The 25033-nt window shown below is 45.1% G+C and overlaps 1 protein-coding gene across 3 annotated transcripts in view; it reads right to left on the minus strand.

Moving 5' to 3' along the window:
- Positions 1-25033, minus strand: part of trim3b (tripartite motif containing 3b) — a 148524-nt gene that overhangs the window by 49478 nt on the left and 74013 nt on the right. For all 3 annotated transcript variants that reach the window (XM_065004963.1, XM_065004964.1, XM_065004965.1), the window contains 5 exons: positions 18851-19032; positions 14418-14547; positions 13289-13399; positions 3528-3679; positions 486-666 (listed from right to left, as the gene is read on the minus strand). In XM_065004963.1, the coding sequence (XP_064861035.1) occupies positions 486-666; positions 3528-3679; positions 13289-13399; positions 14418-14547; positions 18851-18996 (720 nt within the window). In that variant the 5' untranslated portion in view covers positions 18997-19032. The remainder of the gene's footprint in view (positions 1-485; positions 667-3527; positions 3680-13288; positions 13400-14417; positions 14548-18850; positions 19033-25033) is intronic.

Below are 25033 nucleotides of genomic sequence, written 5' to 3' on the forward strand. Positions count from 1 at the left end.
TGTCTAGCTTTAAGGGGTGTGTCTAGCCCACAGGGTGTGTGTCTGGCCCAGAGAGGGTGTGCCTGTAGCCTAGAGGGTGTTTTGTCTAGCTTTAAGGGGTGTGTCTAGCCCACAGGGTGTGTGTCTGGCCCAGAGAGGGTGTGTCTGTAGCCTAGAGGGTGTTTTGTCTAGCCTAAAGGGGGTGTGTCTGACCTATTGTGGGTGTGTCTGTAGCCTAGAGGGTGTTTTGTCTAGTCTAAAGGGGGGGGGGGGTGTCTGACCCATAGTGGGTGTGTCTGGGCCAGAGAGGGTGTGCCTGTAGCCTAGAGGGTGTGTGTCTAGCCTAAAGGGGGTGTGTCTGACCTATTGTGGGTGTGTCTGTAGCCTAGAGGGTGTGTGTCTAGCCTAAAGGGGGTGTGTCTGACCCATTGTGGGTGTGTCTGGCCCAGAGAGGGTGTGTCCGTAGCCTAGAAGGTGTGTGTCTAGCCTAAAGGGGTGTGTCTGACCTTCTGCTTTGCGCTGTATATGTTCTCCAGGTCATTGATGAGGGCTGTCTTCCTGAACTGTAGCGCCCTCTCCAGCTCCTCGAAGGTACTGCTGATCTCTGTCACCGCCTCGTTCTTCCTGTCTGTCAGCTGCTTGGAGATCTCCCCTACCAGTTCTATAGCTGCTGTTAGCTGGGGCAGTCTAAAGGGAGGGGGGGAGGAGGGAGAGGGAGGAGGGTGAGGGTGGAGAAGAAAATAGAAAGGAGGGAGAGCAGAGGGAGGAGGAGGAGGAGAGAGGAGGGAGGAGGGGGAGGGTGGAGGAGAAAATAGAAAGGAGGGAGAGCAGAGGGAGGAGGGAGGAGGGGGAGGGTGGAGGAGGAGAAAAAGGAGGGGAGGAGGAGGAGAGGAGAAGGGAGAAAAGAGGGGGAGGAGGAGGAGGAGGAGGAGAAGAAGAGAGGTGGAGGAGAGGAGAGAAGGAAAGATAGGAGGAGAAGAGAGAGATTGCAGTGCATTGCTGGAGAGAATCCAATGTTCCTTCCTCTGACATCCTCCAGCTTTGATAGGGAGGTGAGGAATGGAGGAAATGATGAAGCAAGAGTTTGATGGCTAGTAAAAACACAGCCCTCAACTGAGCATATATCTATATATGAGTATATAGGTATGTCTGATCATATCGGTACATCTGAGTATATAGGGTCATCTGAGTATATAGTATATAGGTATATCTGAGTATATAGTTTATAGGTATATCTGCGTATATATCTGAGTATATACAGTAGGGAGAACAAGTATTTGATACACTGCCAATTTTGCAGGTTTTCCTACTTACAGAGCATGTAGAGGTCTGTAATTTGTATCATAGGTACACTTCAACTGTGAGAGACGGAATCTAAAACAAAAATCCAGAAAATCACATCGTATGATTTTTAAGTAATTAATTAGCATTTTATTGCATGAGATAAGTATTTGATACATCAGAAAAGCAGAACTTAATATTTGGTACAGAAACCTTTGTTTGCAATTACAGAGATCATACAATGTGATTTTCTGGATTTTTGTTTTAGATTCCATCTCTCACAGTTGACGTGTACCTATGATAAAAATTACAGACCTCTACATGCTTTGTAAGTAGGAAAACCTGCAAAATCGGCAGTGTATCAAATACTTGTTTTCCCCACTGTAGGTATATCTGAATATATAGTTTATAGGTATATCTGAGAATATAGGTATATCTGAGTATATACGTAGGTATATCTGAGTATATAGTATATATGTATATCTGAGTATATAATATATAGGTATATCTGAGTATATAGTATATAGGTATATCTGAGTATATAGGTATTTCTGAGTATATAGTATATAGGTATTTCTGAGTATATAGGTATATCTGAGTATATAGTATATAGGTATTTCTGAGTATATAGGTATATCTGAGTATATAGGTATTAGTTGCCAAACGTCAGCCTCGAAACCTTAATGACTTGGAGAATATCTGCAAAGAGGAGTGGGACAAAATCCCCCCTGAGATGTGTGCAAACCTGGTGGCCAACTACAAGAAACGTCTGACCTCTGATTGCCAACAAGGGTTTTGCCACCAAGTACCAAGTCATGTTTTGCAGAAGGGGGTCAAATACTTATTTCCCTCATTAAAATGCAAATCAATTTATAACATTTTTGACATGTGTTTTTCTGGATTTTTGTTTTGTTTTTCTGTCTCTCACTGTTCAAATAAACCTACAATTAAAATTATAGACTGATAATTTCTTTGTCAGTGGGCAAAGTACAAAATCAGCAGGGGATCAAATATAGTTTTTTCCCTTACTGTACATTTAAACTCAGTTTTTCACAATTTCTGACATTTAATCCTAGTAAAAATCCCCTGTTTTAGGTCAGTTAGGATGACCACTTTATTTTAAGAATGCGAAATGTCAGAATAATAGTGGAGAGTGATTTATTTAAGCTTTTATTTCTTCCATCACATTCCCAGTGGGTCAGAAGTTTACATATACTCAATTAGTATTTGGTAACATTGCCTTTAAATTGTTTAACTTGGGTCAAACATTTCGGGTAGCCTTTCACAAGCTGTAGGTAGAGAATATGGTGACAAAAATGCAGACGGACCCTCATAGTCCCAAGCTCTTGAACAATACAACTCATGGATGCAGCTATTTATGTCAAATTGTTGTGCATTCCACGTTTAGCCCTGGTTGTCCTAAAACTAAAATGGTAGAACACTTCAATGTGAGTCTAAATATGAGGGCAGAGCAAGAAGATCAACAACAGTATTGAATGTCAGTTTTGCTGTGGGAAGGTCAACGATATCATGAATTTGATCCAGTAGTACCAGGACATCCAGGTTGTATCACATCCGGCCGTGATTGGGAGTCCCATAAAGGTGGCGCCCAATTGGCCGAGAGTCGTCCGGGTTTAGCTACAGACACACCCTCCCTGGGCCAGACACACCCACAATGGGTCAGACACACCCCCTTTAGCAGTCATTTTGTAAGTCGCTCTGGATAAGAGCGTCTGCTAAATGACTTAAATGTAATGTAAAATGTCATTGTAAATAAGAATTTTGTTCTTTTAACTGACTTGCGTAGTTAAATAAAGTTGAAATAAAACAATAAAATCATTCAAACATAAACCTGGTTGTCTCTGTCAGGAGGCTGACACTTGGCCGCAAGTGGGTCTTCCAGCAAGACGATAACCCCAAGAACACACACAAATCCACAAAGAAATTAGTTAATTGGCCACAAAATCAAGATTTTGCAATGGCCGTCTGTTCCCCGGACTTGAACCCATTTGAAAACCTGTGGTTTGAATGGAAGAGGCCAGTCCATAAGCACAGACTGGATGATATCAATGATCTGGAAAGATTCTGTATGGAGGAATGTTCTGAGATCTCTCCCAATGTGTTCTCCAATCTCATTATTTATTTATTTATTTAAAGTCTCAAGTGTCGTAATCCTGGATTTCCCTTATAAATCAGGGTTAGGGTCAGGTTGAGGGTCAGGGTTAGAGTTAGGGTCAAGTTGAGGGTCAGGGTTAGAGTTAGCGTACCTATTGCGTATGGCGTCTAGCTGTGTCTTCAGTTGGGTTTTGTGCTGCTCCAGGACATCCCTCAGAGGGACGGTCACATGCTCTCTGTGCTCTCCCTTTGTACATTCCAGACACATGGCGGTCTCACACGACTCGCAGTAGAACTCCATCACCTGCAGGGGGAGACAAACACCACACTGCACCATTTGTGTCCCAAGCACTTTAAGAGGTCCTAAACAGTCATTCTGATTCCCATGTAAAATAGCCTTTTCGACTACCAAAACCATCACCCATAACATTTTTGTTTCCGCTAGAAAAATGCTCAGAATTTGAGCAAATTTATTTTTTCTCTCATGTCAAAACTACCAGGAAGTCTGAAAAGACAATGAGTGGTGCGGAGAACACACCTTGACTAGCAGTTCTTTGTAAATGCCTACATCAAACAACATGGACTCAGTGGGCAGTGTTGTGTCTCAAACAAATGTGCTGTTACGCAAAGAAACTCAAACAACATGGACTCAGTGGGCAGTGTTGTGTCTCAAACAAATGTGCTGTTACGCAAAGAAACTCAAACAACATGGACTCAGTGGGCAGTGTTGTGTCTCAAACAAATGTGCTGTTAAGCAAAGAAACTCAAACAACGTTCGGACATTGCAACATCCAATCCTGTCATGGTTTCACAAATTATTTGTGAATTGTAAAGAAATGTTTTTTTCAAGCTAGCTAGCTAGTTCATCTTGGACAGTTTTAGTTGAAAATGGACAGGGAGAAGTCTGGGTACACTTCATACATTAAATATACTGACTAACATACACTTTTTGTTCATATAGACTGTCAATCATGAGAAGAAGTTTGCGTGATGCTCTTGATGTAATGACATCACAACTGCGTCTGAGTTTTGGGCAACCCTTCTCCTCCGTGTGTTCCATACTGGCTAAATATCTTTCTAGCAAGTAACTAGCTAAACCCAGACACAGGTGAAAGAGGAAACCTATGAGAATCTTTCCCTAAAGACGCCCCACATATTAGGTTTGATTTGCTCCTAGCAGGCAGAGCAAATGTCTGTGCCTCGCATACCCACTTTAAAAACCCTTTGCTTGGAAAATGAGAAAAAAGGAAATATTACACTTTGTCCCTCTTGAGACGCCGTAGCAACAACATTGCCAGAATACACTTCCTCAAAATAGTCCAAATTCATCTAAGATAAATCAAGAAATCTGTAATTAAGTTTAATTTTTTGCGTGTTTTACTTTCGGTTTTATTCACTGGCTTCAAACAGCTGAAAATACAATAGTTTTCCTCATGGAAAATATATTTTACAGCAGTTTAGATGGTATAATGATTCTCTACACTACACTTGCTTGTTTGTAACAATCTAAAATTAGACGAACTATAAGAATTTTAGTAAACAGGAAATGGCAGAGTGATTTCTGCATAGTGCACCTTTTAAATTAGGTTATCAAATTAGGAGTTTAACACGTTACCATTATAATATCCGCATCTCCTTAATTCAAGTGTTTGGGTAGGGGACGAGTGACTTAATGATCAAACTGTATCAGTGTAGAAGCAACAGCCATTTTCCATAGTTTGGTCATAGTACAGGGATCTGGTTTCATCCAAATATCATCAAATGTTCCAGTATAATATTTTACAGGTCCCACTTCCAATCATGGAAGACATTATTTTGACTGTGTGGAACCTTTAAGACATTATACTGGGGTCAGACATTCTCATCATGATTATACATTATAATACATTATACCTGCATCATAATGTATTATACCTGTATTATACCTGCATCATAATGTATTATACCTGTATTATACCTGCATCATAATGTATTATACCTGTATTATACCTGCATCATAATGTATTATACCTGCATCATAATGCATTATACCTGCATCATAATGTATCATACCTGTATTATACCTGCATCATAATGTATTATACCTGTATTATACCTGCATCATAATGTATTATACCTGTATTATACCTGCATCATAATGTATTATACCTGCATTATACCTGCATCATAATGTATCATACCTGTATTATACCTGCATCATAATGTATTATACCTGTATTATACCTGCATCATAATGTATTATACCTGCATTATACCTGCATCATAATGTATTATACCTGCATCATAATGTATTATACCTGCATCATAATGTATTATACCTGCATCATAATGTATTATACCTGCATCATAATGTATTATACCTGCATTATAATGTATTATACCTGCATCATAATGTATTATACCTGCATCATAATGTATTATACCTGCATTATACCTGCATCATAATGTATTATACCTGCATCATAATGTATTATACCTGCATCATAATGTATTATACCTGCATCATAATGTATTATACCTGCATTATAATGTATTATACCTGCATCATAATGTATTATACCTGCATCATAATGTATTATACCTGCATTATAATGTATTATACCTGCATCATAATGTATTATACCTGCATCATAATGTATTATACCTGCATTATAATGTATTATACCTGCATCATAATGTATTATACCTGCATCATAATGTATTATACCTGCATCATAATGTATTATACCTGCATTATAATGTATTATACCTGTATTATACCTGCATCATAATGTATTATACCTGTATTATGCCTGCATCATAATGTATTATACCTGCATCATAATGTATTATACCTGCATCATAATGTATTATACCTGCATCATAATGTATTATACCTGCATCATAATGTATTATACCTGTATTATACCTGCATCATAATGTATTATACCTGTATTATGCCTGCATCATAATGTATTATACCTGCATCATAATGTATTATACCTGTATTATACCTGCATCATAATGTATTATACCTGCACCATAATGCATTATACCTGTATTGGTGGTAGTAGAGGGGTATCAGTGGTTGTAGGGGGTAGTAGTGGTAGTAGAGGGGTATCTGTGGTTGTAGGGGGTAGTAGAGGCGTATTAGTGGCAGTAGAGGGGTATTAGTGGTAGTAAAGGGGTATTAGTGGTTGTAGGGGGTATTAGTGGTTGTAGGGGGTAGTAGAGGGGTATTAGTGGTAGTAAAGGGGTATTAGTGGTAGTAGGGTCTATTAGTGGTAGTAGAGGGTAGTAGAGGGGTATTAGTGGTAGTAGAGGGTAGTAGAGGGTATTAGTGGCAGTAGAGGGTAGTAGAGGGGTATTAGTGGTAGTAGGGTGTATTAGTGGTAGTAGAAGGTAGTAGAGGGGTATTAGTGGTAGTAGAGGTATATCAGTGGTTGTAGGGGGTAGTAGAGGGGTATAAGTGGTTGTAGGGGGTAGTAGAGGGGTGTTAGTGGTATAGGACATGTTGGTGTAGTAGAGGGGTATCAGTGGTTGTAGGGGTAGTAGAGGGTATAAGTGGTTGTAGGGGTAGTAGAGGGGTATCAGTGGTTGTAGGGGGTAGTAGAGGGGTGTTAGTGGTTGTAGGGGATAGTAGAGGGGTATTAGTGGTTGTAGGGGTAGTAGAGGGGTATCAGTGGTTGTAGGGGGTAGTAGAGGGTATTAGTGGTTGAGGGGTAGTAGAGGGGTGTTAGTGGAAGTAGAGGGTAGTAGAGGGGTATTAGTGGTAGTAGAGCGGTATCAGTGGTTGTAGGGGGTAGTAGAGTGGTATTAGTGGTTGTAGGGGGTAGTAGAGGGGTATTAGTGGTTGTAGGGGTTAGTAGAGGGGTATTAGTGGTTGTAGAGGGTAGTAGAGGGGTATTAGTGGTAGTGGGGGTAGTAGAGGGGTATTAGTGGTAGTAGGGGTAGTAGAGGGGTATTAGTGGTTGTAGGGGTTAGTAGAGGGTATTAGTGGTTGAGGGGTAGTAGAGGGGTGTTAGTGGAAGTAGAGGGTAGTAGAGGGGTATTAGTGGTAGTAGGGGTATCAGTGGTTGTAGGGGGTAGTAGAGTGGTATTAGTGGTTGTAGGGGGTAGTAGAGGGGTATTAGTGGTTGTAGGGGTTAGTAGAGGGTATTAGTGGTTGTAGAGGGTAGTAGAGGGGTATTAGTGGTAGTGGGGGGTAGTAGAGGGGTATTAGTGGTAGTAGGGGGTAGTAGAGGGGTATTAGTGGTTGTAGGGGTTAGTAGAGGGGTATTAGTGGTTGTAGGGGGTAGTGGAGGGGTATCAGTGGTTGTAGTGGTTCTACTCTTCATGCGGTCCACACAAAACATGAAACATGAAACATAATACAGAACTACAGCAATTTACAAGGCACGCGTAGCCTACATATCAATACATACACACAAACTGTCTAGGTCCAATGGGGGAGAGGCATTGTGCCATGATATGTTGCTTTATCCGGTATTAGTGGTAGTAGAGGGGTATTAGTGGTTGTAGGGGTTAGTAGAGGGGTATCAGTGGTTGTAGGGGGTAGTAGAGGGGTATCAGTGGTTGTAGGGGGTAGTAGAGGGTATCAGTGGTTTTAGGGGTAGTAGAGGGGTATCAGTGGTTGTAGGGGGTAGTAGAGGGGTATTAGTGGTAGTAGGCCATGCTGGTGTAGTAGAGCGTAGAGGGGTATTAGTGGTTGTAGGGGGTAGTAGAGGGGTATCAGTGGTTGTAGGGGGTAGTAGAGGGGTATTAGTGGTTAGGCCATGTTGGTGTAGTAGAGGGTATTAGTGGTTGTAGGGGGTAGTAGAGGGTATCAGTGGTTGTAGGGGGTAGTAGAGGGGTATTAGTGGTTGTAGGGGGTAGTAGAGGGGTATTAGTGGTTGTAGGGGTTAGTAGAGGGTATTAGTGGTTGTAGGGGGTAGTAGAGTGGTATTAGTGGTTGTAGGGGTAGTAGAGGGGTATTAGTGGTTGTAGGGGTTAGTAGAGGGGTATTAGTGGTTGTAGGGGGTAGTAGAGTGGTATTAGTGGTTGTAGGGGGTAGTAGAGGGGTATTAGTGGTTGTAGGGGTTAGTAGAGGGTATTAGTGGTTGTAGGGGGTAGTGTAGGGGTATTAGTGGTTGTAGGGGGTAGTGTAGGGGTATCAGTGGTTGTAGTGGTTCTACTCTTCCTGCGGTCCACACAAAACATGAAACATGAATGTGTGTGTGTGTGTGTGTGTGTGTGTGTGTGTGTGTGTGTGTGTGTGTGTGTGTGTGTGTGTGTGTGTGTGTGTGTGTGTGTGTGTGTGTGTGTGTGTGTGTTTGTTTGTGTGTGTGTGTGTGTGTGTGTGTGTGTGTGTGTTGACTAAGCAAACCATTTAAAACACTTTAATGAAGTAGTGCAGTCAGTCTCTCATCAACTCTTATCCAAGAGAGACTGGCATGCATGGTATTGATGTTAGCCCTCTGAAAACAGCAAAGAGCAATACGTGCTGCTCTGTTCTGGGCCAGTAGCAGCTTAACTAGGTCTTTCCTTGCAGCTCTCAACCACATGACTGGACAATAATCAAGATAAAACAAAACTAGAGCCTGCAGGACTTGCTTTTTGGAGTGTGGTGTCAAAAAGCAGAGCGTGTATTTTTTACAGATAGACCTCTCCCCATCTTTACAACCACTGAATCTACAGTTGAAGTCGGAAGATTACATACACCTTAGCCAAATACATTTAAACTCAGTTTTTCACAATTCCTGACATTTAATCCTAGTAAAAATCCCCTGTTTTAGGTCAGTTAGGATCACCACTTTATTTGAAGAATGTGAAATGTCAGAATAATAGTAGAGAGGATGATTTATTTCATCTTTGATTTCTTTCATCACATTCCCAGTGGGTCAGAAGTTTACATTCACTCAATTAATATTTGGTAGTATTGCCTTTAAATTGTTTAACTTGGGTCAAATATTTTGGGTAGCCTTCCACAAGATTCCCACAATGAATTGGGTGAATTTTTGCCCATTCCTCCTGACAGAGCTGGTGTAACTGAGTCAGGTTTGTAGGCCTCCTTGCTCGCACACGCTTTTTCAGTTCTGGCCACAGGTTTTCTATAGGATTGAGGTCAGGGCTTTGTGATGGCCACTCCAATACCTTGACTTCTTTGTCCTTAAGCCATTTTCCCACAACTTTGGAAGTATTCTTGGGGTCATTGTCCATTTGGAAGACCCATTTGCGACCAAGCTTTAACTTCCTGGCTGATGTCTTGAGATGTTGATTCAATATATCCACATACTTTTCTTCCTCATGAAGCCATCTATTTGTGAAGTGCACCAGTCCCTCCTGCAGCAAAGCATCACCACAACATGATGCTGCCACCCCTGTGCTTCCCTGTTGGGATGGTGTTCTTCGGCTTGCAAGCATCCCCCCTTTTCCCTCAAACATAACAATGGTCATTATGGCCAAACAGTTCTATTTTTATTTCATCAGACCAGAGGACATTTCTCCAAAAAGTACAGTCTTTGTCCCCATGTGCATTTGCAAACCCTAGTCTGGCTTTTTTATGGCGGTGTTGGAGCAGTGGCTTCTTCCTTGCTGAGCGGCCTTTCAGGTTTTCTCGATATAGGACTTGTTTTACTGTGGACATAGATACTTTTGTACCTGTTTCCTCCAGCATCTTCACAAGGTCCTCTGCTGTTGTTCTGGGATTGATTTGCACTTTTCGCACCAAAGTACATTCATCTCTAGGAGACAGAACGCGTCTCCTTCCTGAGCGGTATGACGGCTGCGTTGTCCCATGGTGTTTATACTTGCATACTATTGTTTGTACAGATTAATGTGGTACCATCAGGCGTTTGTAAATTGCTCCCAAGGATGAACCAGACTTGTGGAGGTCTACAATTTTTTTCTGAGGTCTTGGCTGATTTCTTTTGAATTTCCCATGATGTCAAGCAAAGAGGCACTGAGTTTGAAGGTAGTCCTTGAAATACATCCACAGGTACACCTCCAATTGACTCAAATTATGTCAGTTAGCCTATCAGAAGTTTCTAAAGCCATGACATAATTTTCTGGAATTTCCAAGCTGTTTAAAGGCACAGTCAACTTGGTGTATGTACAGTGAATTATAAGTGAAATAATCTGTCTGTAAACAATTGTTGGAAACATTACTTGTGTCATGCTCAAAGTAGATGTCCTAACCGACTTGCCAAAACTATAGTTTGTTAACAAGAAATTTGTGGAGTGGTTGAAAACCAAGTTTTAATGACTCCAACCTAAGTGTATGTTAACTTCCGACTTCAACTGTATATGTTTTGACAGTTTACCATCTAAGGTAACGCCAAGTAATTTAGTCTCTTCAACTTGTTCAACAGCCACACCATTCATTCCCAGATTCAGCTGAGGTCTAGAATTTAAGGAATAATTTGCACCGAATACAATGTTCTTAGTTTTAGAGATGTTTAGGGCCAGTTTATTACTGACCACCCACTCCAAAACAGGCAGAAACTCCTTCTTAAGGGTTTCAGTGACTTTATTAGCTGTGGTTGCTGATGCGTATATGGTTGAGTCATCAGCATGCATGGACACACAGGCTTTGTTTAATGCCAGTGGTGGCAGGTCATTGGTAAAAATAGAAAAGAGTAGAGGGCCTCGAGAGCTACCCTGCGGTACACCACACTTTACATGTTTGACAATGGAGAAGCTTCCATTAAAGAAAACCCTCTCAGTTCTATTGGATAGTTAGCTATGAATCCACGATATGGCCGAGGTTGCAAAGCCATAACACATACGTTTCTCAACAACAGGTTATGGTCAATAATAGTAGTAGAGGGGTATTAGTGGTAGTATGGAGCTGTAGAGGGGTATTAGTGGTAGTATGGAGCTGTAGAGGGGTATTAGTGGTAGTACTGAGCAGTAGAAGGGTATTAGTGATAGTAGGGGGGTATTAGTGGTAGTATAGGGGTATTAGTGGTAGTAGGGAGGTATTAGTGTTAGTAGAGGGGTATTAGTGGTAGTACTGGGCAGTAGAGGGGTATTAGTGGTAGTATGGAGCTGTAGAGGGGTATTAGTGGTAGTAGAGGGGTATTAGTGGTAGTAGGGGGTAGTAGAGGGGTATTAGTGGTAGTAGAGAGGTATTAGTGGTAGTAGAGGGGTATTAGTGGTAGTACGGGGTATTAGTGGTAGTAGAGGGGTATTAGTGGTAGTAGGGGGTGGTAGAGAGGTATTTGAGGTAGTAGAGGGTATTTGAGGTAGTAGGGGGTATTGGTGGTAGTAGGGGGCAGTAGAGTGGTATTTGAGGTAGTTGGGGTAGTAGAGGGCTATTAGTGGTAGTAGAGGGTATTGGTGGTAGTAGGGGTAGTAGAGGGGTATTTGAGGTAGTTGGGGTACTAGAGGGCTATTAGTGGTATTTGGGGTAGTAGAGGGGTATTAGTGGTAGTAGAGGGGTATTAGTGGTAGTAGAGGGGTATTGGTGGTAGTAGGGGGCAGTAGAGGGTGTTTGAGGTAGTAGAGGGTATTAGTGGTAGTAGAGGGTATTGGTGGTAGTAGGGGTAGTAGAGGGCTATTAGTCGTAGTTGGGGGTAGTAGAGGGGTATTAGTGGTAGTAGAGGGCAGTAGAGGGTATTTGAGGTAGTAGAGGGTATTAGTGGTAGTTGGGGCAGTAGAGGGTATTAGTGGTAGTAGAGGGTATTAGTGGTAGTAGAGGGTATTGGTGGTAGTTGGGGTAGTAGAGGGCTATTAGTGGTAGTTGGGGGTAGTAGAGGGTATTAGTGGTAGTTGGGGTTAGTAGAGGGTATTTGGGGTAGTAGAGGGTATTAGTGGTTGTTGGGGGTAGTAGAGGGTATCAGTGGTAGTTGGAGATAGTAGAGTGGTATTGGAGGTAGTTGGGGTAGTATAGGGGTATTAGCGGTAGTAGGGGGTAGTAGAGGGGTATTAGTGGTAGTTGGGGGTAGTAGAGGGTATTTGGGGTAGTAGAGGGGTATTAGTGGTAGTTGGGGGTAGTAGAGGGGTATCAGTGTTAGTTGGGGGTAGAAGAGTGGTATTGGAGGTAGTTGGGGTAGTATAGGGGTATTAGTGGTTGTAGGGGTTAGTAGAGGGTATTAGTGGTAGTTGGGGGTAGTAGAGTGGTATTAGTGGTAGTTGGGGTAGTAGAGGGTGTTAGTGGTTGTAGGGGGTAGTAGAGGGGTATTTGAGGTAGTAGAGGGTATTAGTGGTTGTAGGGGTTAGTAGAGGGGTATTTGAGGTAGTAGAGGGATATTAGTGGTTGTAGGGGTAGTAGAGTGGTATTAGTGGTAGTTGGGGTAGTAGAGGGCTATTAGTGGTAGTTGGGGGTAGTAGAGGGTATTAGTGGTAGTTGGGGTTAGTAGAGGGGTATTTGGGGTAGTAGAGGGTATTAGTGGTAGTTGGGGGTAGTAGAGGGGTATCAGTGTTAGTTGGGGTAGAAGAGTGGTATTGGAGGTAGTTGGGGTAGTATAGGGGTATTAGTGGTTGTAGGGGTTAGTAGAGGGGTATTAGTGGTAGTTGGGGGTAGTAGAGTGGTATTAGTGGTAGTTGGGGTAGTAGAGGGGTATTAGTGGTTGTAGGGGGTAGTAGAGGGGTATTTGAGGTAGTAGAGGGGTATTAGTGGTTGTAGGGGTTAGTAGAGGGTATTTGAGGTAGTAGAGGGATATTAGTGGTTGTAGGGGGTAGTAGAGTGGTATTAGTGGTAGTTGGGGTAGTAGAGGGGTATTAGTGTTTGTAGGGGGTAGTAGGGGTATTAGTGTTAGTAGGGGTAGTAGAGGGGTATTAGTGTTAGGGTATTAGTGTTAGTAGGGGGTAGAGGGGTATCAGTGGTTGTAGAGGTAGTAGTATCAGTGTTAGTAGGGGGTAGTAGAGGGGTATCAGTGGTTGTAGGGGGTAGTAGAGGGGTATTAGTGTTAGTAGGGGGTAGTAGAGGGGAACAGTGGTAATAGAACCCTACCTTGCCCTCGTGGTTGGGACAGCAGAGGGGTTTTCCTGCAGCAGCAGCATTAACTGACTCCAGGACACTACAGGCTTCAAGCCTCGAACACTCTGGATCCCTCTGGAGGACCTGACCACAACACAATCAACATCACCATTTATTGAGACAGCATTTAAAACTTCTCAATATATTTAAAATATAACAAAGGTTATGTCCCAAATGAGACCCTATTTACCATACAGAACACACATACATTTGACGATAGACCTAGGTGGGAACAGTACATGTCTCCTGTCAAAAGTAGTAAACTATTCAGCAGGATTCCCCAACAGACGGCCTTGCGGGTGGTTTTATTCTGGCCCACAAAATGTTTTTGTCAACTTTATATGTATTTTTTTTTACTGTTGGACATAGAAGACTGTAAAAAAAATACCAGGAAACCAGCTCCAAATGATTTTAATTGATAAAATCTGTTCCCAAGTATTAGTGAGAGTAGAGAGACACATCTACGTAGTAGAGAGACACATTTAAATTTGTATATTATCACAAGGTTAAACATTATTATGCTTTAGTCTAATATTATATCTGTTTGGGCTTCTTACGGTCATTTTGCAGTCTTCTAATTATATATAACTAAGCCCCCGATCATTAGCGCGACTAAAGCTGTCCAATGAAAGCAGACACCACAACACAGTTACAGATATGGACAGCAATTATCCCCGAATGCTAATCAATAAAAATGGCTGTAAAATTCACCGCTCAGTTTTCTGCATGTTTACAGCTGGTCATGTCATTGTTACATCATCGACATTAAGAATAAAGGCGTCTGTTCTAAAAACCCTGGCCCAACTCTCTTGTAGTGCATTATGGGAAACTAGCCTGAAATCCAGACCTGTTTTATATATATTTAAACTTCTTGAACTAGACTGGAACCCAGGCTATGACCTACCCACAACATAACACACCGCAATCAAACTTCAGACAACAACAACAATAGATAGGCTCTACCTCTGACCACAACAACGAAATAAGAATAAAGAACCCAGGCTATGACCTACCCACAACATAACACACCGCAATCAAACTTCAGACAACAACAACAATAGATAGGCTCTACCTCTGACCGCAACAACGAAAGAAGCCGTACCTCCATGAGGTTAGTGATGAAGAAGTTGTTCTGTAGAGCGGATACTCCTTTCTCTGGTAGGATGGACGTCTGTCGACACACAGGACACGACAACGTCAGAGACTCTGGAGGGATGTAGTTCTGTAAACAACTAGAGATAGAGAGAGAGAGAACAGATTTCTGTTACAAATGATAACATTCTGCAACTGCTTTGGGACGTGTGTATTTGTTACATACTCATACCAAAAGAGCCTGAGCCAGACAACCATCCTGTCAAACATAACAGAGAGAGAGAGAGAGAGAGAGAGAGAGGCAGAGAGAGAGAGAGAGAGAGAGAGAGGCAGAGAGAGAGAGAGAGAGAGGCAGAGAGAGAGAGAGAGAGAGGGGGGATATAGAGAGGGGGAGAGAGAGAGGGGGATATAGAGAGGAGAGAGAGGGGGATATAGAGAGGGGGAGAGAGAGGGGGGTATAGAGAGGGAGAGAGAGAGAGGGGGGATATAGAGAGGGGAGAGAGAGGGGGATATAGAGAGCGGAGAGAGAGAGAGAGGGGGAGAGAGGGAGAGAGAGAGAGAGAGAGGGGGTGTAGAGAGGGGAGAGAGAGGGGGATATAGAGAGGGAGAGAGAGAGAGAGGGGGATATAGAGAGGGAGAGCGAGAGAGAGGGGGATATAGAGAGGGAGAGCGAGAGAGAGGGGGATATAGAGAGGGAGAGAGAGAGAGAGTGGGGGGGGGGTATAGAGAGGGGAGAGAGAGAGAGGGGGTATATATATATGTAGAGAGAGGGGGATATATATATAGAGAGGGAGAGAGAGAGAGAAGGGGGTATATAGAGAGGGGAGAGAGAGAGAGAGAGAGGGGGATATAGAGAGGGGAGAGAGAGGGGAGAGAGAGGGGGGTATAGAAAGGGGAGAGAGAGAGGGGGGATATAGAGAGGAGAGCGAGAGAGAGGGGGGGATATAGAGAGGGGGGATATAGAGAGGGGAGAGAGAGAGAGAGAGAGGGGGGGTTATAGAGAGGGGAGAGAGAGAGAGCGGAGAGAGAGAAGTGTTTCATGGGACAGTACTTCTTTCTCTTTCCTTCTGTCACCTATTTCTCGCTCTCCTCCCTTTCATCCCCTGTCTCTTTTCATCCTGAAGACTACATCTGCCCAACGACACCTAAGATCTGCAGTCTGAGACACAGACAGACACCAGCTACAGACACCAGATACCGACATCTACAGACACCAGTTCTATGCGTAAAGTAACTTTAAGTAACGTTTTTGGGTCGAATCCCCCGTTTAAATTAAATCTATGTTCAATTGATGAATATTGTTGCACTCCTATACAGAGAAATGTCAAATTAAACTGACTCGAATTGGAAGAAATTGAACCACTGATTGTTTTCCTCGTGTGTGTTTTTGAGTTTGCCTGTGTGCCTGGTTGGTTATGTTGCCATGTTGGTACCAAGCCCTCCGACACCCCCAGCTCTCTTTCCTCCCTCCTCCATCTAAAAGCCTCTGCTAGAGGGGGTGTTTTGTTTCTGACAGAGAGAGAGGGAGAGAGAGAGGGGGACAGAGAGTGAAAGAGAAGGATAGAGAGAGCGGTAAGAGAGAAAGATGGATAGAGGGATTTTAATCGTCTCTGACTACCTTTCAACAATAGCCGTCTCTCAGATTGCTGAATGGTGTTGACAGGTCTTAAAACTCAGGAATGCACTTAGAAACTTGAATACCCTTTAGAACCGTTTGGAACCTTTTAGAACCTTTATAAGCTTTAAAACATGTAGAACCTTTAGAACCTTTAAAAGCTCTAGAACGTTTAGAAACTTTAGAACCGTTTAGAACCTTTTAGGACCTTTAAAATATTTAGAACCTTTAGAAGCTCTAGAAGCTTTAGAAACTTTAGAAGCTTTCAAACCTTTAGAAGCTCTATACGCTCTAGAACCTTTTAAAACCTTTAGAAGCTTTAGAACCTTGAGAAGCGTTAGAAGCTTTTAAAACCTGTTGAACCTTTAGAACCTTTAGAAGCTTTAGAACCTTTAGAAGCTCTATACACTCTAGAACCTTTTAGAACCTTTAGACGCTCTAGAACCTTTAGAAGCTCTAGAACCTTTAGAAGCTCTAGAACTTTTAGAAGCTCTAGAACTTTTAGAAGCTCTAGAAGCTCTAGAAGCTTTAGAACCTTTAGAAGCTTTAGAACCTTTTAGAACATTTAAAACCTTTAGAAGCTCTAGAAGCTATAGAACCTTTAGAAGCTCTAGAAGCTTTAGAACCTTTCAAACCTTTAGAAGCTCTAGAAGCTTTAGAACCGTTAGAAGCTTTAAAAGCTCTAGAAGCTTTAGAAATTTTAGAAGCTCTAGAACCTTTAGAAGCTCTAGAAGCTTTAGAACATTTAGAAGCTTTCAAACTTTTAGAAGCTCTATTAGCTCTAGAAACTTTAGAAGCTCTAGAAACTTTAGAAGCTTTTAAAACCTGTCAAATCTTTAGAAGCTTTACAACCTTTAGAAGCTTTAGAACCTTTAGATGCTCTAGAAGCTTTAGAACCTTTAGAAGCTCTAGAAGCTTTAGAAGCTTTTAAAACCTGTCGAATCTTTAGAAGCTTTACAACCTTTAGAACCTTTTTAGAACCTTTTAGAATCTATCTATGTGATTACCACACTGAACACCTACAGCACCCAATGTCACAGGATGGACAAAAGATCATCAAGGACAACAACCACCCGAGCCACTTCCTGTTCACCCCGCTACCATCCAGAAGGAGAGGTCAGTACAGGTGCATCAAAGCTGTGACCGAGAGACTGAAGTATAGCTTCTATCTCAAGGCCATCAGACTGTTAAACAGCTATCACTAGCTAACACATTAGAGGCTGCTGTCAACATACACACTTGAAATTACTGGCCACTTTAATAAATGGATCACTAGTCACTTTAATAATGCCACTTTAATCATGTTTACATATCTTACATTGCTCATCTCATATGTACATACTGTATTTTATGTAATCTATCTATTGCATCTTGCCTATGCCGCTCTGTCATCGCTCATCCATATATTTACATGTATATATACTTATTCCATTCCTTTACTTAGATTTATGTCTATTAGGTAGTTGTGGAATTGTTAGATATTACTGCGCTGTCAGAACTAGAAGCACAAGCATTTCGCTACACTCGCATTAACATCTGCTAACCATGTGTATGTGACCAATATGATTTGATTTGATTTAAGTTTGAGGTAACGGTAAGTAATTTAGTAGGGTAGGGTTTAGGGGTTAGGGTGCTTAGTGTGTATGAGTAGTGCTAGGGTAGTGGTTAGGGGCTAGGGTGGTTAGTGTGTATGAGTAGTGCTAGGGTAGTGGTTAGGGGCTAAGGTGGTTAGTGTGTATGAGTAGTGCTAGGGTAGTAGTTAGGGGCTAGGGTGGTTAGCGTGTATAAGTAGGGTTAGAGTAGTGTTACGGTACTTTAGGGTTGTGGTAGTTGTTAGGGTATAGGATGTAGGGTGTAGTGGTTAGGGTATAGGATGTAGGGTGTAGTGGTTAGGGTATAGGATGTAGTGGTTAGGGTATAGGATGTATGGTGTAGTGGTTAGGGTATAGGATGTAGGGTGTAGTGGTTAGGGTGTAGTGGTTAGGGTATAGGATGTAGGGTGTAGTGGTTAGGGTATCGGATGTAGGGTGTAGTGATTAGGGTGTAGGTTGTAGGGTGTAGTGGTTAGGGTATAGGATGTAGGGTGTAGTGGTTAGGGTGTAGTGGTTAGGGTATAGGATGTAGGGTGTAGTGGTTAGGGTATAGGATGTAGGGTGTAGTGGTTAGGGTATAGGATGTAGGGTGTAGTGGTTAGGGTGTAGTGGTTAGGGTATAGGATGTAGGGTGTAGTGGTTAGGGTATAGGATGTAGGGTGTAGTGGTTAGGGTATAGGATGTAGGGTGTAGTGGTTAGGGTATAGGATGTAGGGTGTAGTGGTTAGGGTGTAGGCTGTATGGTGTAGTGGTTAGGATGTAGTGGTTAGGGTGTAGTGGTTAGGGTATAGGATGTAGTGGTTAGGGTATAGGATGTAGTGGTTAGGGTGTAGTGGTTAGGGTATAGGATGTAGGGTGTAGTGGTTAGGGTATAGGATGTAGGGTGTAGTGGTTAGGGTATAGGATGTATGGTGTAGTGGTTAGGGTATAGGATGTATGGTGTAGTGGTTAGGATGTAGTGGTTAGGGTGTAGTGGTTAGGGTATAGGATGTAGTGGTTAGGGTATAGGATGTAGTGGTTAGGGTGTAGTGGTTAGGGTGTAGTGGTTAGGGTATAGGATGTAGTGGTTAGGGTATAGGATGTAGGGTGTAGTGGTTAGGGTATAGGATGTATGGTGTAGTGGTTAGGGTATAGGATGTATGGTGTAGTGGTTAGGATGTAGTGGTTAGGGTGTAGTGGTTAGGGTGTAGTGGTTAGGGTATAGGATGTAGTGGTTAGGGTGTAGTGTAAACTTACTTCTCACAGAAGGTATGCAGGCAGGGCAGGACTTTAGGGTTGTGGTAGTGGTCTAGACAGATGCTGCAGACCAGGAACTGTTTGTCTATCTGCCGGACCACCGGGCTGGTGCCGCCTGTCTCCCGCTGCGCCATGGGAACAGACATTCACACACACAGCCAGCCACCGCCACTACACTTAACCTGCAGAGAGGGGGAGAGACAGAGAGAGAGAGAGAGAGAGAGAGACAGAGAGAGAGAGAGAGAGAGAGAGAGAGAGAGAGACAGAGAGAGAGAGAGACAGAGAGAGAGAGAGAGAGAGAGAGAGAGAGACAGAGAGAGAGAGAGAGAGAGAGACCGAGAGAGAGAGAGAGACAGAGAGAGACAGACAGACAGACAGAGTGAGAGAGAGAGAGACAGACAGACAGAGAGAGACAGAGAGACAGAGAGATGTCTTTATTCATTTTGAACTTTTGGGAGTGTGATGTTTACTGTAAACGTTTTTACTGTTTATTTCAGAGAGAGACAGACAGACAGAGTGAGAGAGAGAGAGACAGACAGACAGAGGGAGCGAGAGAAATGGGCTACGGTCGTCTGGGAGAGAGGAGGAGCTTGAGTCTCATGAGGGGTTCGTGGCTCTGTTTAAATGCATTTTTGATCATCCCGCAGCGAGGTAGGTGAGCTTCAGCTGTTGGCTTCTAGGATTCGGAAACCATCACACCCATCACCCTCACCATGGAGCCCAATCACCAGGAAAAAATCCCCTTCATCAACACAAGATCATCCTCGGCCTACGTTGGCTTCAGCGCCATAACCCTACCATCTCATGGTCGAGGATGAGAATCACAGACTGGTCACTTGAATGTCGGAAGACCAGCTTTCCTGTCCAATGTTGTTCCACATCGGTTGAATGTCCCATGGTTGCCCTCCAGCACAAAATCCCGGAGGAATATCATGATCAAAGGGAGGTATTCTCCAAGAGGTATTCTCTACCCGTCTCCCTCCTCATCGCCCCTTGGACTGTGACCATTGACCTGTTTTCCGGTGCTACACCTCCTCACCACTACCCTCTGTCGGTGGCTGAGACCCAGCTCATGGAGGACTCATTCAAGAGGCCGTCCAACAGGGTTTCATCCGCAGGTTCAATGTCTCCTGCATAGGCTGGTTTCTTCTTTGTGGCCAAGAAGGAAGGAGGATTATGCCCTTGTATCGATTACGGTGGACTCAATGACATCACCACGAAGTATCGGTACCCTCTCCCGCTGGTGCCATCAGCCATTGAGCAGCTCCGCGGGGCCCGGTTCTTCACCAAACTGGACCTGCGGAGTGCCTACAATCTCATTCGCATTCAGGAGGGGGATGAGTGGAAGATGGTGTTCAGCATAATGTCTGGTCACTACGAGTACTTGGTTATGCCCTTTGGCTTAGCCAATGCTCTGTCAGTGTTCCAGGCATTCGTCAATGAGGTGTTCAGGTGGTTGTGTACATCGATGACATCCTGATCTCCTGGAGGTCACGTCACTCACGTTTGAGCAGTCCTGGAACGCCTCTTGGCTAACCACCTGTTCGTCAGGGCGAAGTGCCAATTCCACCAGAGGGCTGTCTCCTTTTTGGGCTACCAAATCACCCCGCAGGGAGTGGGGATGGAGGACAAGAAGGTAGATGCGGTAAGGCCATGGCCAGTCCCAACCACCATCAAGGGGTTTGCCAACTTTTACCACCGCTTCATCAGGAATTTGAGCTCCCTCGCCACCTCTCACCCTCCTCAAGGGTGGGCCTCGTAAATTGGTTTGGTCTCCAGCAGCCGATGAGGCCTTTCGTCTCCTCAAGGGGCCTTTCGTCTCCTCAAGGGGCCTTTCGTCTCCTCAAGGGGCGTTTTGTCTCCTTAAGGGGCGTTTCGTCTCCTTAAGGGGTGTTTCGTCTCCTTAAGGGGTGTTTCGTCTCCTCAAGGGGCGTTTCGTCTCCTCAAGGGGCGTTTTGTCTCCTCAAGGGGCGTTTTGTCTCCTTAAGGGGCGTTTTGTCTCCTCAAGGGGCATTTCGTCTCCTCAAGGGGCGTTTCGTCTCCTTAAGAGGCGTTTGTCTCCTCAAGGGGTGTTTCGTCTCCTTAAGGGGTGTTTCGTCTCCTTATTAAGGGGCGTTTCGTCTCCTCAAGGGGCGTTTTGTCTCCTCAAGGGGCGTTTTGTCTCCTTAAGGGGCGTTTTGTCTCCTCAAGGGGCGTTTCGTCTCCTCAAGGGGCGTTTCGTCTCCTTAAGGGGCGTTTCGTCTCCTTAAGGGGCGTTTCGTCTCCTCAAGGGGCATTTCACCTCCGCCTCCTTGCTAAAACACCCAGATCCCACGCTACCTTTCGTGGTTGAGGTAAACGCATCGGAGGTGGGTGTGGGGGCGGTTTTGTCACAAAGACGGGGTGGGGGGACCCACTAAAATGGTATCCTTGTGGTTTCTTCTCCAAGAAACTGTCCCCCAAAACAGAGGAATTACGACGTCAGTGACCGGGAGCTCTTGGCAGTGAAGTTGGCTTTAGAGTGGAGACACTGGCTGGAGGGCGCCAAGGAACCATTCGTCATCCTCACCGACCATCAGAACCTTGAGTACATACGGACAGCGAGGAGACTGAATCCACACCAAGCCAGGTGGGCCCTATTCTTCACCAGGTTCGACTTCACGCTGACCTATCGACCAGGTTCTAAGAACATCAAGACCGATGTCCTGTCCCGTATCTACGTTTCGGGAGAGGCTCCTGTCCAGAAGGCACCCATAATCCCATCCTCGTCAGTCGTGGGTCCAGTTGTTTGGGATGTGGATATCCGCCAGTTTCTAGAGAGGGAGCCCTCACCCTGGAATTGTCCTCCCGTGTGCATCTACATTCCCACAGGGATAAGGGATCGGCTGCTGACCTGGGTACACACATCTACATTCCCACAGGGTTAAGGGATCGGCTGCTGACCTGGGTACACACATCTACATTCCCACAGGGTTAAGGGATCGGCTGCTGACCTGGGCACACACATCTACATTCCCACAGGGATAAGGGATCGGCTGCTGACCTGGGCACACACATCTACATTCCCACAGGGTTAAGGGATCGGCTGCTGACCTGGGCACACACATCTACATTCCCACAGGGATAAGGGATCGGCTGCTGACCTGAGCATCCTGGTATTCTGGTATCGTTGCTGGACATCCTGGTATTTCTCGCACCATACATTCCATCACTGAGAAGTACTGGTGGCCCACCTTGGTGAAGGATGTTACGCAGTATGTCATACCCTGTTCCGTGTGTGCTCAAACCAAGTGTCCCCCCCCCCCCCCGGAATGCTCCTGCAGGAAAGCTCCTGCCGCTTCCCGTACCTCAGCGACCTTGGTCACATCTATCCATTGACTTTGTTACTGATCCCCCCCCCACTTCTGATGGTTTCACCACCATTCTGGTGGTAGTGGATAGATTCTCCAAGTCATGTCGTTAAATCCCTGGTCTGGGGAGGTTCCCAAGGAGTCCCTGTCAGGACCGGCAGGGTGAATGGGCTCGTTTCCTTCCTTGGGCAGAGTACGCCCAGAACTCTCTACGTTGTGAATAGCAGTGGGGCCTGTGGTTGTGAGTAGTGGTGAGGCCTGAGGTTATGAATAGCAGGGGGCATGTGGTTGTGAGTAGTGGTGAGGCCTGTGGTTGTGAATAGCAGTGGGCCTGTCGTTGTGAGTAGCAGTGAGACTGTGGTTGTGAGTAGTGGTGGGGCCTGTGGTTGTGAGTAGTGGTTGTGAGTAGTGGTGGGACTGTGGTTGTGAATAGCGGTGGGGCATGTGGTTGTGAGTAGTGGTGAGGCCTGTGGTTGTGAGTAGTGGTGAGGCCTGTGGTTGTGAATAGCAGTGGGCCTGTCGTTGTGAGTAGCAGTGAGACTGTGGTTGTGAGTAGTGGTGGGGACTGTGGTTGTGAGTAGTGGTGGGGACTGTGGTTGTGAGTAGTGGTGGGACTGTGGTTGTGAATAGCGGTGGGGCATGTGGTTGTGAGTAGTGGTGGGGTCTGTGGTTGTGAGTAGTGGTGGGGCCTGTGGTTGTGAATAGCAGGGGGCCTGTGGTTGTGAGTAGTGGTGGGGCCTGTGGTTGTGAATGCAGGGGGCCTGTGGTTGTGAATAGCAGGGGGCCTGTGGTTGTGAATAGCAGTGGGGCCTGTGGTTGTGAATAGCAGTGGGGCCTGTGGTTGTGAATAGCAGGGGCCTGTGGTTGTGAATAGCAGTGGGGCCTGTGGTTGTGAATAGCGGTGGGGCCTGTGGTTGTGAATAGCTGGGGGCTGTGGTTGTGAAGCGGTGGGGAGCAGTGGTGGGGCCTGTGGTTGTGAATAGCAGGGGCCTGTGGTTGTGAATAGCAGGGGGCCTGTGGTTGTGAGCGGTGGGGCCTGTGGTTGTGAATAGCAGGGGCCTGTGGTTGTGAGTAGTGGTGGGGCCTGTGGTTGTGTATAGCAGGGGGCCTGTGGTTGTGAATAGCAGGGGGCATGTGGTTGTGAGTAGTGGTGGGGCCTGTGGTTGTGAATAGCAGGCGGCCTGTGGTTGTGAATAGCAGGGGGCCTGTGGTTGTGAATAGCAGTGGGGCCTGTGGTTGTGAATAGCAGGGGGCCTGTGGTTGTGAATAGCAGGGGGCCTGTGGTTGTGAATAGCAGGGGGGCCTGTGGTGCGGTGGGGCCTGTGGTTGGATAGCTGGGGGCTGTGGTTGTGAGTAGTGGTGGGGACTGTGGTTGTGAGTAGTGGTGGGGCCTGTGGTTGTGAATAGCAGGGGGCCTGTGGTTGTGAATAGCAGGGGGCCTGTGGTTGTGAATAGTGGTGGGGCCTGTGGTTGTGAAGGGGGCCTGTGGTTGTGAGCAGGGGGCCTAGCAGGGGCCTGTGGTTGTGAATAGCAGGGGGCATGTAGTTGTGAGTAGTGGTGGGGCCTGTGGTTGTGAATAGCAGGGGGCATGTGGTTGTGAGTAGTGGTGGGGCCTGTGGTTGTGAATAGCAGGAGGCCTGTGGTTGTGAATAGCAGTGGGCATGTGGTTGTGAGTAGTGGTGGGGCCTGTGGTTGTGAGTAGTGCTGGGGACTGTGGTTGTGAGTAGTGCTGGGGACTGTGGTTGTGAGTAGTGCTGGGGATTGTGGTTGTGAATAGCAGGGGACCTGTGGTTGTGAGTAGTGGTGGGGACTGTGGTTGTGAATAGCGGTGGGGCCTGTGGTTGTGAATAGCAGGGGACCTGTGGTTGTGAGTAGTGGTGGGGACTGTGGTTGTGAATAGCAGGAGGCCTGTGGTTGTGAATAGCAGGGGACCTGTGGTTGTGAGTAGTGGTGGGGCCTGTGGTTGTGAGTAGTGGTGGGGACTGTGGTTGTGAGTAGTGGTGGGGACTGTATTTGCATTTGTATTTACTTAGGCCTCACTCCCTCCTATCTGAGATATCTACTGCAGCCCTCATCCTCCACATACAAACACCCATTCTGCCAGTCACATTGTGTTAAAGGTCCACAAAGCACACACATCCCTGGGTCGCTCCTCTTTTCAGTTCTCTGGAGCTAGCGACTGGAACGAGCTGCAACAAACACTCAAACTGGACAGTTTTATCTCCATCTCTTCATTCAAAGACACAATCATGGACACTCTGACAGTTGTGGCTGCTTTGTGTGATGTATTGTTGTCTCTACCTTCCTGCCCTTTGTGCTGTTGGCACCCAATCATGTTTGTACTCTGTGCTGCTACCATGCTGTGTTGCTACCATGTTGTGCTGCTACCATGTTGTGTTTCTACCATGTTGTGTTGCTACCATGTTGTGTTGCTACGATGCTGTGTTACTACCATGTTGTGTTGCTACTGTATTGTTTTGCTACCATGTTGTGCTGCTACCATGTTGTGTTGCTACCATGTTGTGTTGCTACTGTATTGTTTTGCTACCATGCTGTGTTACTACCATGTTGTGTTGCTACTGTATTGCTTTGCTACCATGTTGTGCTGCTACCATGTTGTGTTGCTACCATGTTGTGTTGCTACTGTATTGTTTTGCTACCATGTTGTGTTGCTACCGTGTTGTGTTGCTACCATGCTGTGTTACTACCATGTTGTGTTGCTACTGTATTGTTTTGCTACCATGTTGTGCTGCTACCATGTTGTGTTGCTACGATGCTGTGTTACTACCATGTTGTGTTGCTACTGTATTGTTTTGCTACCATGTTGTGCTGCTACCATGTTGTGTTGCTACCA

Source organism: Oncorhynchus nerka, linkage group LG19, assembly GCF_034236695.1.
Source record: "Oncorhynchus nerka isolate Pitt River linkage group LG19, Oner_Uvic_2.0, whole genome shotgun sequence".
NCBI classification, from domain to species: Eukaryota; Metazoa; Chordata; class Actinopteri; order Salmoniformes; family Salmonidae; genus Oncorhynchus; species Oncorhynchus nerka.